This window comes from Mauremys mutica, chromosome 11 (assembly GCF_020497125.1).
Source record: "Mauremys mutica isolate MM-2020 ecotype Southern chromosome 11, ASM2049712v1, whole genome shotgun sequence".
In the NCBI taxonomy this organism is placed as follows: domain Eukaryota; kingdom Metazoa; phylum Chordata; order Testudines; family Geoemydidae; genus Mauremys; species Mauremys mutica.
Genome location: NC_059082.1, coordinates 13,013,378 through 13,026,612, shown reverse-complemented (window position 1 = coordinate 13,026,612; position 13,235 = coordinate 13,013,378). Strand labels below are relative to the sequence as shown.

At 41.6% G+C, this 13,235-nt stretch overlaps 1 protein-coding gene across 2 annotated transcripts in view; it reads right to left on the bottom strand.

Annotated features, from left to right (window-relative positions):
- Positions 1-13,235, bottom strand: part of AKAP13 (A-kinase anchoring protein 13) — a 123,163-nt gene that overhangs the window by 65,499 nt on the left and 44,429 nt on the right. For both annotated transcript variants that reach the window (XM_044978947.1, XM_044978946.1), the window contains exons 6-8: positions 9,918-9,980; positions 6,903-7,095; positions 3,977-4,082 (exon numbers count right to left, since the gene is read on the bottom strand). In XM_044978947.1, coding sequence (XP_044834882.1) covers positions 3,977-4,082; positions 6,903-7,095; positions 9,918-9,980 — 362 coding nt within the window. The remainder of the gene's footprint in view (positions 1-3,976; positions 4,083-6,902; positions 7,096-9,917; positions 9,981-13,235) is intronic.

Genomic DNA, 13,235 nt, shown 5'->3' with positions numbered 1-13,235 from the left:
CAATAAATGCTTTAATGCTTTATTTTCTTAAGCATACTAGCAATGCCTACAACAAAAGTCAGCCTTTCTGAGCAATGCCACAATAACAAATCAGCGCATACATCCTAGAGCTTGTGAGCAATCCTTTTTCACACAAACTTGCGTGCATGCATGCACAATAGAGGAACCAAATGCTAAGGAACCAAATTCAGTTTTCAAGAAACAACTGAAAAGAACAAACATCTTTTTGACCATTTATAATGAGTCTCTTGTATATTTTTGGTTCTGTACCTTAAGACAAAACGGAAATTCAGAATGCACAGGATTACCCAGACAAAACAAGCAACATGATGAAAAATCTCCCGCAGTGTTTTCACTGTCACTGAACAATATGCCCACGCATGGCAGGAACTGGTCAAGGTCATGTGACACACTCAAGAATCAATGGCACTGCTTAATGCAAAACACTCAGAGATGCATTTCCCAGTGGAAGATATTTAGCTGGGACATTTGCAGACAAAATTAAGTTACAGTTTTATTCATATACCCTAATAAACTTGCTGATGGACAAACAAATCACTCATGTTCCCTGCATCTTCGCTCTGAAAACCACAATGGTGAAGAATTATTTTTTCTCCTTTTTAGGTTACTATCTTGTCAGACTATTCTCAAAGAGGAAAGATAAGCCACAATATTTTAAATGTAGAGAGAACAAGCTCCCCAGGCCTGGCTTAGTTCCTACTTCAGTTTAGTTATTTTTAGTTTTAGAAGTTCCTGTATGCAATTGTAATAATTCTCCTCACCGGAAATGTGTTATTCCCAAATTGGGAGCAGCCTTCAGCATATTCCAGCTAACAGCTCCTGCAAACTCTCTGATTATATAAAAATGCTGCAGCATTAGCATTTGTGAATACTAAATGCACATCTGCCAATTCCTTCAGGACAGTGTGGATGCAGCAAGAACAACAGATCTGGAGATTAGAGGAAGTGCAACTCTACAACCAGCTCCCAAACCAACATGTGACATGCACATGCAGAGACCAAGATAAGGCCAAAATCCCCCAAACATTTACCCAGTTGGGTTTTATTTTTAAAGCTTTTGCGCAAAACAAGCTGTTTTCTTCCCATCCAGGCACCTTGGAGTGTTTGGGATAAACTTTATTTTATAGCATATAGCATAACACAAGAACCAGGGGCCACCAAATGAAATGAATAGGCAGCAGGTTTAAAACAAACAAAAGGAAGCATTTCTTCAGACCATGACCAGTCAATCTGTGAAACTCTTTGCCACAGGATGTTGTGAAGGCCAAGACTATAACAGGGTTCAAAAAAAGAACTAGATAAATTCATGGAGGTTAGGTCCATCAATGGCTATTAGCCAAGATGGGCAGGGATGGTGTCCCTAGCCTCTGTTTGCCAGAAGCTGGGAATGGGCGAGAGGGGATCGATCACTTGACAATGACCTGTTCTGTTCATTCCGTCTGGGGCACCTGGCATTGGTTACTGACAGAAGACAGGATACTGGGCTAGATGGACCTTTTGTCTCTCCCAATATGGCTGTTCTTATGTTCTGATAAAATTATTCAATTGGACAGAATAATCATGGACAATTAAACTTGTTCTAGATTTTATTTACTTTATTTCTATGAATTCACTGAGATTTATTCTTGTATAACTAAGTATAGACTAAATATGCTGTAATGAACAGATCGATGTTCAGTTTTGGAAATTCAATAAAGTTATGTATTATACTGTGAGATCCTCCAACAAAAGGCACAAAAGCACTTCACCAACATTAAAACTCAACGCCCCTTGGGCTGGTAAGAATTATCATCATGCCTGTTTTAAAGATGACCTTGCTAAAGATTGAACTAGGTGGCACTTGTTCTACAAGGCGGCTACATCCCTTTGGGATTTGCCATGATGATTATGATGAAATGGAGACACTGAAAGGTGAAGTGTTTTGCCAAGTTTCCACAATCAGTAAGTGGCAGAGCTGGGAACAAACCTTATGACAAAAATTTTCAAAATGACTAATGAGTTTGGATGCCTTACTTTTTAGCTGTCTAACTTCAAACATCTTAAAGGGACCTGATTTTCAGAAAGTGCTGAGCGTTTGCCCAGTGAAAACCAGGCTTCTCTAAGGTATCTCAAAATAGCCACTCAGAAAGTTAGACAGTCTTGAAAATTTAGGCCCATAATTTGGCCCAGCTCTCGCCACCAGACTGACCCTACTATTCTACCCTAAACTGGTTTGATTAACAATATTCCATTTCCATAGTCTCGTTTGAGTTACCACTTTCATTCCCTGAATTGTGCTCTGGTTGGGCTGATATTAATTAGACAAAAAATAAATATAAAAAAAGGGAGGGATTTGTGACCAAGTTTATCTACTCCCAATTCAGGTCTTGCTGGTACCTGTAATGTGCATTATGAGGGAAACCTCTTTATGAAATGGGTCACAGTTTACTTGAAAGTGAGGTGGCATATGTCTTCTACTGATGCAGTCTCCTCAGTGAGCCCGACAGAAAGTTTCCAAGTAATGGGGAGAAAAGCATTAGGTTGCCAAGCTTTCTGGTCCTCTAAAAAACGTCTGTTTTTCTGGGACTGTGTTATTTAGAGTGTTTGGTTAGCAACTGGAAATGATGCCAACAAACTGTTTACTTAAAAAAAAAAATGAAGGGCTTGAGTAAAAAGAGGAAAGAGGGTGTGACATAATATAGAGTAAGATGTAGTTATTTTTATTGGATGGATTTGGCGGTGTTTTGGTTACTGTTGCTATGGGACACATCCTTTAGGCCACATGCTTATTTATCATGGAAGAATGAGGGCAATGAACTTAAAAATGTCACAAGGCACCCTCTCTGGAAGCTAACAGGGAGAACCGTACAAACGAAATAAAACACTTTACTTTAAAGCATGTCTTTTTGCTAGGAACAGGTCTGTTTGGGTGTGACGTTCCCACTGAATGGCTGTTTTGTCCCTGCGTTCAGGGGAGGAGCCCCATGATGAATTTAGGTGAAATAGAATTGTTTTTTATAAATGAAAGGCCAAACAAAACTCTGGTGTAACTATTAACTGTGTTTGGATGATTTTGACCAATAGGCCAAAAACGGACACGTTATTTTTTAGTAAAATTTAATCCACAATATGTAAAGACTGATGAATCAACTACAGAACATATGCATTTCAGTAATGAGAAAAAGCTCAGAGCTGGCCTCATAAAGCCAATGAGGAATTGTATAAAAGCAGACCAAACATACTGCCTGGCCAACACTTAGTGAGGAGAAGCAGCGTGTGGTCTTCTCAAGCACATCTGGAACAAAGACGACTGTGCAAACTACTTATTCTTTTCACTGAAATTAACTTAAGAAAAGCACCCCAGACATTTGACATTTCAGCCCTGCATCTGTTGCTTCTCCTCAAAGCATGCAACTTGAAATTATGCCCTTCAACTCACAGAAAGGTTGATCCGGGTAACAGGAATATTAATGAGTAAATTCCTTTAGAGAACAAATATCAGGAAGGCCATTCCCTCTCCGGCCTAAACACTAGTCTTATGGCTTTTCTCCTGAAGATACAGAAGATTCGGATTCCATATCTCTACATCTCTCAACTCTCCAAGATATGGAAAAGTAATACCTCAAACGAGGAAGCATTATAGTAACAGCAGAGGAACAAATTCAAAAAGATACGGGATGTATCATGAACATAATCAGTTTTTTATAATATACTCAAGAAACATCAGTTCTAATACCAATAATTGATGTTAACAGAGTAAAATAATTCTACGTATGCAAGGTGGTAAATTTGGGTCTAAAAATGAGTGATGCCCCTTTTTTGTAATTAAATGCAGTAGAGAAGCATACCTCTACTTCAAGTAATAAGACAGAAAGAAAGCTGGGGTGGGGGGAGATTCGATCTCAGGGAGTTAGCAAGGGGTATGTGAAAACTGCATATGGGATGATAAGGCAAATGGAAAGTCATGTTTACTCACTGTCTAGTCCTGGTTGAGAGATTGTCATTAGCGAAATGGATTTGGTCAGCGGAGAAGTGGCAGAAGTACAGAAACTAAATCCATGCGGCTGTGATCTTTGGCGTGTCTGTGGAATAGAAAAAAACTCTATTAAGCAGATATGCCAAGCAATGCCCTCACCCCAACTGCAGACTACAGTCTAGTATTTAAATGTATTAGTTGCCCATCCCTTTAAATACTGGAACATTAAAACAGTCAAGAATACCTTCCCCAAAGGGATGGGCGCAACTATGGTGGTAGGGCACACAAATGGTAAATTGCAGCATGACAAAAACACAGAGGAATTGTAAAAGTGAAATGCAACGTCTTTAAAAATGGGAAACAAATGTAAGTATGTAACAAAAATAAAGGCAAGCACAGGCTGCTTCCTTCTCTGGCAAGCCAATAAAATGTATGTTTGTTGTCTGATGACCAATGAAAATACTGCTGTGATTTCAACCCCTCCAGCTGTAGCCGATAGAGATGACATTTGCTTATGTTAAATAGAAATGTGCTGAAATGTGAGTAGAAAATATGCATTTGGGCCTTAAATTTGGGCACGATAATAATAAGGCCTAGTAAAATATGAGTAAAGTGAGATAATTTAGAGGCAAGTTAGAGATAAATTCAGAGGCAATCCTAGGCCATGTTGTAAACAGATTCTGGTTTTAACAAGTGTATTAGACAAAATGTGAACATTTTAGAAGAATGCTATCTGTATTGATAATTATTGGAATGATATTTACGTAGCCATTAAGTAAGATTATGTGTAATATTAAACAACCAAAGAGAAAGTAGAAAATATTTAATTATGGTAAATACGGTAAAAGGTAGTCCTAATGCTAATTAATTAAGGGGTGTTATAATTGATTATATAAAAAGAGTAGAATGCTAACTTGGGGTACCAGAGAGAGAAATGATTATATACTCATTCTTCTCATCCTGGGAATGATCAGCCTGGATGCACCATTTTATCTTGGAATGTGGGTATCAATGCAGTGTATGGCTATACTGTAACACCTGTCTGCTTTAACTAATTATTTTATTTTAAATAAAGTTTTTAATGCAGTCCCTCACTGTGTCATTCAGTCTTCCATTACATTAAATTATCTGTTACTGCCCCAGAAGCTCGAACCTTAAAGAGTTCAGTTTGGGTTCTATTGCTTATCCTTAGGCTATTAATGGAACGCAGAAATCAAGGTTACACATCAGCTGTCAGTACAAAATGGCAAGAGTCTGACACTGAGGGTATGTAGCTATAACAATGGACTTTCAATGAACACCATTAATCAAAGCAATGGCTAAGAGATACAATCCCACGTCGTAATGCCAGCTCTCACACATCAGTTCTCATGAGCCCTGGTTACTCCCTTCACCTGGAGAAGTGAGGATTTACTTAGGCTGTGACTCAAATGCCACTTTCAACAACTTTGATGCTCAAGTGACAGATGCACTAAGCAACACCAATTTCCTCTGTGTGAGACTCATGAAGATGTCAAAGAAAATCAGTGTGCCAGGATCAGTCAGCAAAGACTATCTCCAGCAGTTAAACAGGGGCAGCTGAATAACCCCCCGTTATTTTGTGTCTGCCCAGAGAAGTACAGTAACTCCTCACTTAACGTCCTCCCGCTTAACGTTGTTTCAAAGTTATGTTGCTGCTCAATTAGGGAACATGCTCGTTTAAAGTTGTGCAATGCTCCCTTATAATGTCGTTTGGCTAGAAGAGCAGCAACTTTACAAGGGAGCATTGCACAAGTTCCTCTTCTTCACCTTCTCCCCCTCCCTCCCAGTGCTTCCCCAACCACCAATCGCTTAGGACTTTCTGGGAGGGAGGGGCAGGAGCGGGGAAGTGCGGCGTCTCCACTCTTCCCCCTCCCTCCCAGAAAGCCTTAAGTGCTGTCAAACAGCTGTTTGGCGGTGCTTAGGGCTTTCTGGGCGGGGGAAGGAGCGGGGATGCGGCGGGGATGGGAAGAGGCGGGCCTGTTCTTCTCCGGGGAAGCTGCCGCTGCATCCTTGCCTGCAGCGGGCTCTGCCTGTGTGGGATAAGCCAGGGGCACTTCCCAACCACAGTACAGTACAGTACTGTACAGTATATAATGCTTTTTGTCTGCCCTAAAAAAATGTCCTTGGAACCTAACCCCCTACATTTACATTAAATCTTATGGGAAAAATCGGATTCGTTTAACATCGTTACACTTTAAGTTGCATTTTTCAGGAACATAACTACAACGTTAAGTGAGGAGTTACTGTATTATGGTGGAAGTGTGGCTTTCAGATACTCAATGCATTTAATATATTTGCCTTTTTAATAAAACAGATTGAAGATACATGTCCACAAAACACAGGCCCATCTCTCTTGATTAAATCATCCCCATCTATCTCCTCTCCAAAAAGGTGAACCTAAATTTACATAATTCTCCATTTGTTATATTGCATTTAGTTGCTGCTTGTAACAGGAGGATCAGACAATTAAAAAAATCAGAATACAGGTTATTATGAAAGAGAAAGGTCCTCATTTTCTTATACATTATGGGTATAAACCTAAAAAACTTAACAGATAATATAATACTTAGTACTTATATATGCTTCACATCTTCAGACAAACATTCATTTTCTTAAGCCTCATTATACAGAAGCAAAGTGACTTTTTCCAAGACCATCCAGTCCGTAGCAGAGGACTCAGGAGTTACTTGTTCTCTGTCCTAGGGTCTAACCATGCTGCCTTTATGGCTGAATAGCAAGGTCACTTTGATTAAGTGGGAGTGATGCATCTTTTAGCCTTTGCCAGGCACACATCTACATTAAAGATGAGAATATCTCTGTATTATGCATGAAAAGAGGGCAAAGTTTTGGAGCCTTTGATTTAGAGTTTTGTGAAAACCCAACAATAAAAAATGTACAGATTTACCTGACGGTCAAAGCCTCTGATTTCCCCCTGCTCAGATTCTACTTCCTCTTCAGTGAGTGAGACCAAGGAGCCACGGTCATCACTAGCAAGTGGACTTCGCCTGAGGTCTCTGGAACTCAAAGAGGAAGTCTCTAAATTTGAGGAGGGCTTCTTATCATCATCGGAGTCTCCTGCAAGGCCTTCTAGGCTGTAACTGAAGAAAAATCAGAGAGGTTAGACCCTGGAAATTCTTTATGCTTTAACATACAATGTGGCACCTGAACTGTGTGCATGAGGCACGTTCTAATTCAAAGAGGATGCAACCTCGACATTCACCGTGGAGTGAAACTTATATTACTCCCTCAGTTTGTGTTACTTCCTTGAGTAATATATGTGACCTAGTGCAGGTAGCAGCTTGTGGTGTTCACTGCAGACAGCAGTATCTTGGTACACTCAGGCAAATGGTTGCATGAGAATAATGGATCAATACATTTCTGTGTTATTGGACTCCTTCTCACTCTCTTGAGCAGTGCAAAAGAAAAAACGGGAGCTTTCTTAGGTGTGCTTATTTCTACTCATTCCATTCTCTCAGCTTCAAATGATATATTGGATGCGGCTCAATTTAAGCTAGACATAGCTGGTATATGCTGATGCTATTTGCCCCTGAACAGAAGTTCTATGTTGAAATGTTCTATACTCTCCCACAGCTATGAAGCCATTGGTTTATAGACAGCATATTGAATGTGTACAACTCTTCTTCGCAGAGATGTACCTTGATGCTGCTTAGCATTTGCCACTGTACAAGGCTTTGGCAGAAAGCAGGGCACTAGTGCCAAAATCTAAGTATTAAATAGGTGCTGTCTCCATCGGCCAATGAATCACATTTCAGCGTTTGCCTCTGCAGCTAAGTTATCCAACTGAGCCAGACTCGATCACTTAAAACAAAACAAAAAGCATTTGTCTGCAACATTGGTGCTTATGAAAGAGTTGGCCAGACTCAGTCACAGTGACGGCTGTTGATATGCAAGTTTTCCCTATGAAGAGCCATGCTAGCGTAGCTCAATTCTCACCTGCAACACCAACCTCCCTGCCGCCACACATTACATTATCATCCCAGCCTCACCATTCTATCAAAAGCACTGTATCCAGCTCCTCAATCCTGACCTGCAGCATCCCTTGCAATTCCAGGCCTGGGTCACCCTACAGATCTGTAGAGTCACCTCATTCCTGACCTGCAGTGCCCCCAACTATGCCAGTCTTAGATCCCCAACATAGCTCTATCACTGAAGCTCAATTCTCATGTGCAGCAAACACTGCTATTCTGATCCAGGGCCTTCCTTGAGAAAGATGGCTTTTGTTATGGTCCAATATACAGTAGGAACTAAAGATGACACCAGTACACACATTTTCATTTTTGACATGAATGAGGATTTCAGCCCCTCTTTCTAAAGGTGAAAGATGAACACATTAGTTCCAGTGCACCTCCTGACATCTTTCGGATAGGATCCCGCTATATAACCTTAGCATTTCAAATACTTCTTTTTTCAAACTTTGGAGCTGAATCAATTGCTATTTAATGGCCTGTGAGTACCTGAAGACAAAATGTCAATTACAGTGACACTTTTATGTTCTTTTGATTGTCCTCTCTATGCATCGTATATTATATGAGAATTTGCTGTGATTGGGTAAGGGGCAAGTGCTTTACAGAAAACACTGAATATGTACAACACACTTGGACTCAAGGTTAATCATGAAATCTAACTCACTATCGAGTTAACATTCAAAACATGTTAAACGGAAAAATAAAATACTTTGTAATGTATAGTGGAGCTTTAAATCCACGTAGACACCAAATGGATATTAGTATTCTACATCACTGGAGGGGCTGGTGGTTGACAAACATGTATCATCTTGAAAGCAAAAGCTGAAGTAAATCTTAAATCAGAAGAGACAGACATCTGGCTTCCAAAGATTTTTTCAAGTTAGTAAATGAGAGGCAGACAAATCACAGAATTTACAATTTTATCAATTCACAAAAGCCTTTAATTGCATTGTGTTTAGCTATAGCATGCATTGTAAAATTTACTCCCAAACATCTGCAAGGGGAAAGCTGTCCCACTCCTATTATCTAGGGAGGACAGGCTTTTATTCTTCCAGCCCAAAATCACGCTGGTAGTTTGCTGTGATCTTGACATCTGTCTTCTAATCACTGGGCTCAGAACAGCAACTCTCTTCAGATATGCCCTCAAATAGTCATCAGCTGATAATGATCTGTGGTTTTTACCTACTGTATTTGGATCACATTTAAATCAGTGTTCTAAAGTAAACAAACAATCTGTATTCCAAACCTCAGAGTTATCTAGCCTCCAGAAAATACAGTTAGAAATTCTATCCTTTAACTGTTGGAGGCAAAAATAAATCTGGGTCCAGATCTTCAGCTCTGCCAGTGTACCTCCGTTGAGGATCTGACCTGTGATAATTAATGCTGACTCTGGACTTTCTACAGGACACACAAGTTTGAAGTGCCTGAGAAAACCAAATCTGTGGTTATCAGATTTTGTTCTAGAGAGGTTTAAATGACTAGCTTCTCTGCTCAAGAGAGCAAAAGGAACTCTCATTGTACTAGAAGCAGTCTGTATGAATGTAAACGGCTACAAAATATCAGTCAGTATGGAGGAAAACAGAACTGTATCTTATTAACTCTGGCTTAGATTCTTTTGCTGTCACTTTCATTGCTCTGGTTGTATGAGAAGATGTGCCTAAAAATCATCAACACAGGAAAAAAAAGCAGCTCCAGGTGAATAATGCAGCTTCTCTGACATTCAAGACCAGCAGAGACTAACCAACACCTTCACCTGCACTTCAGTCTCTGAAGGACCCAACACCAAATGTGACGGGGGGGAGGGAGAACAGACAAAGCAAACAGACACAAGCACATTCCAGCCAGAGCAGCAGAGAAACAGACGACCACACGAAGAGCTAACAACACTGTGTTTGCAATGCCCCTTTGCTGCTGCACATTTATTTATACCATACCTTCTACAATTAAAGTCAGCACCCATGGGAATGTACTGTACGCCAGAGGGACACCAGCTCAAACTGAGGATATCAAAGGCAGAGAAAGGAAAAGGGCTGCAGTTACTGGATTGTCACAGAAAGGGAATGCTTCAGGACTCGGTTAACCTTATTTCATTTTAGAAAGATTTTTGCATTGTATGTTAATTAACACTGGATGAAACGTACCAGATCGGCAGTCCAGGCCACTAAAGCCCTGTTAGTTACCACAGAACAGGGATGGTGCAGGTAGTGGAGTAGTGCAAGCTTCCCTTGAACTGCTTCCACCAATGGATACCAATCCTGAATTGGAGGTGAAAGGGGAGCTCACTCCATGTCCCATAGGTGAAAATCTGTACCAGCTTTTTTTCAGTGAGAGAACTTTTTATTCATTTCATTGGCACATGCAACCCAGTCAAGCCAAGCCATAGCATTTCATAGAGAGAGAATGGGATTGAGACCCACGAAGGCCAATTTCACATAAAGCAAATGGCCATGAGGTAACAGGTCTATTAATAACAACAGTAATCAGCACTACTATGGCACCTTCCATCTAAGGATCTGCAAAATGCATCACAACCATGGAATGGATTAGCCCCCCCCACACATCAGGTAAGCATATTCACCTCATTTTACAGATGAGGAAGAATAAAGACGAGAATAAGTGATCTGATCAAGGTTGCACAGCAAGTCAATGTCAGAGCCTGAACAGAAACTACATCTCTCCTGACTCCAAGTTCTCTGCTTTATCTGCACTAGGCAATGCGTCTTGCTTTTATTTCACGATGAATCTAGGATTAATCCAAATCAGGGACCATGAAATGAAATTATCAGAGGGGTAGCCATGTTAGTCTGGATCTATAAAAGCAGCAAAGAGTCCTGTGGCACCTTATAGACTAACAGACGTGCTTTCGTGGGTGAATACCCACATGCATCCGACAAAGTGGGTATTCACCCACGAAAGCTCATGCTCCAATACGTCTGTTAGTCTATAAGGTGCCACAGGACTCTGTGCTGCTTTTACATGCAATGAAAGTTTCTCTTGTCAAAATACTAGTGCCAAGAACCAAACAGTCTCCATCTTGCATGTAAAACAATTAGAATTTCAAGACACAGTGACAGTTTCTTTGGTTCTCATTTTAAACAATGGTTTCAATTATTATTTCTTTGCCAGTTAGCATTTACACTGTTAAATTTGGCCCTACAAATATGCCCAACAGAGCCCAACTGCAGACTCTTCGAGCACAGAGGAACTGATTTTCTATTCAGCTGTTGTGCTTAAAGGGGGCAGAAAACTGCCCCAGGAAACCCCCATTGCAAGGTCCTGCACCAACATAGAGCCACCTGGGTAACCTTACACTGGTCCTGTTCCCAGTTCCCGGGCTAGGAAGCATGGCCAGAGAGCATTGCTCTCTGGCCCAGGGGCCTATGGGAAACAGAACGTAAGTTTGAGCAGCCCTAGAGCTGCTCTGACATCAGGGGTTGAGCAGGATCCAAGTGGCCCCAGAATACAGGGAGTGCAAGGAGGCATAAAGTCATCTTTCCCTTGCCACTCTTTGTTCCAGCACTCCAAGCAAAACAGGAAGTACTCGGAAATGGGGCCAATGAACCTAAATGAATAAAGAAGAACGAACAGTTAACTGAAGAACCCATGGTGTTCAGTCTGAGGGTATCCAGCAGCAGTTTGTCTAGGAATTAAAGGTAGTTTCACATTGAGGCTGCTGATTGGGGCATGATTAGGGCCCTACCAAATTCACAGCCATGAAAAACACATCACGGACTGTGAAATCTGGTCTCCCCCTGTCAAATCTGGTCTTTGTGTCCTTTTACTCCATACTATACCGATTTCATGGGGGGAGACCAGTGTTTCTTGAACTCAGGGTCCTGTCCCAAAAGGGAGTTGCAGGGGGGGTGGTCACAAGGTTATTGGGGGGGGGGTCGCAGTATTGCCACCCTTACTTCTGCATTGCTGCCTTCAGAGCTGGGTGACTGGAGAGGGGCGGTTGTTGGCCAGGCACCCAGCTCTGAAGGCAGCACCCCGCCAGCAGCAGCACAGAAGGAATGATGGCAATACCATACCATGCCACCCTTACTTCTGCACTGCTGCCTTCAGAGCTATATGGTCAGAGAGTAGTGGCAGCTGACCGAGGGCCCAGATCTGCAGGCAGCGGCGCAGAAATAAGGGTGGCAATACCATACCATGCCACCCTTACTTCTGCACTGCTGCTGGCGGCGGCTCTGCCTTCAGAGCTGGGCTCCCAACCAGCGTGGCGCTGCCGTGCTCCAGCTGCCTAGCTCTGAAGACAGCACCGCCACTGGCAGCAGCACATAAGTAAGGGTAGCAAGACCGCAGCGCCCCCCACCCCCATAGTAATCTTGCGACCCACCCATCCCACAATGTCTTTTGGGGTCAGGGCCCCTACAATTAAAATACTGTGAAATGTCAGATTTAAATAGCTGAAATCATGAAATTTACAATTTTAAAAATCCTATGACCGTGAAATTGGCCAACATGGACTGTGAATTTCTTAGGGCCCTTGCCATGATGCATCTGTCAATGAAGCTCCTGTGCTCAGCAGGCCATCAGACATATAGAAGATCTTTTCTGATCCAGAACATTAACATAAATATCCATTATGAACAATCACCTTGCTCTAACATGCACAACCTTTAAAGTGCATTGTAATCAGCAGCTAAGTAAACCACTGCAGGACAAGGAAGTATCTCCATTTTACAGATGGAGAATCTGAAACAAAGGGGATAAAACACTTGCTCAAGGTCACAAAGGGAGTCAGTGTCCTGCTATACTATGAATAACTCGCATCATTTACAGCTCCACGGCTGCTCTCACCGTCAGAGTCTGCTGACACCCCTAAATGACCTGTGTGTCCCCTAAGACAAAGGTTCAACATACTCACGCAGTTGTGTGTGTATTGTGGGGGTGAAGTAGGGAAGGGGAGTGTATCCAATTTCCTTCACAATGAAAACTGACCTACAGCTGACAGTTCTGTAGACCTGTGTGTGTACGTGTGTGTGTGTATATATATATAAAATCTCTACCTACCTACACATATTTTTTAACTATATTAATTTTATAGTGTGACTACAAAACTGCAGGGCAGAAACTCTATAATTGAGAGATGAAGGAGTAGGAAGCTTGGAGGAAATGGCAGAAGGTCCCAGAGAGGAATCAAAATTCTTGGCAAGAGCTGTGGAAAACACAGACATATAGAATTATAATCCTGCTGGTGAGCCACCCACAAGCTACTGGCAACACCATGCAAAAGTGAGGACAGTGGC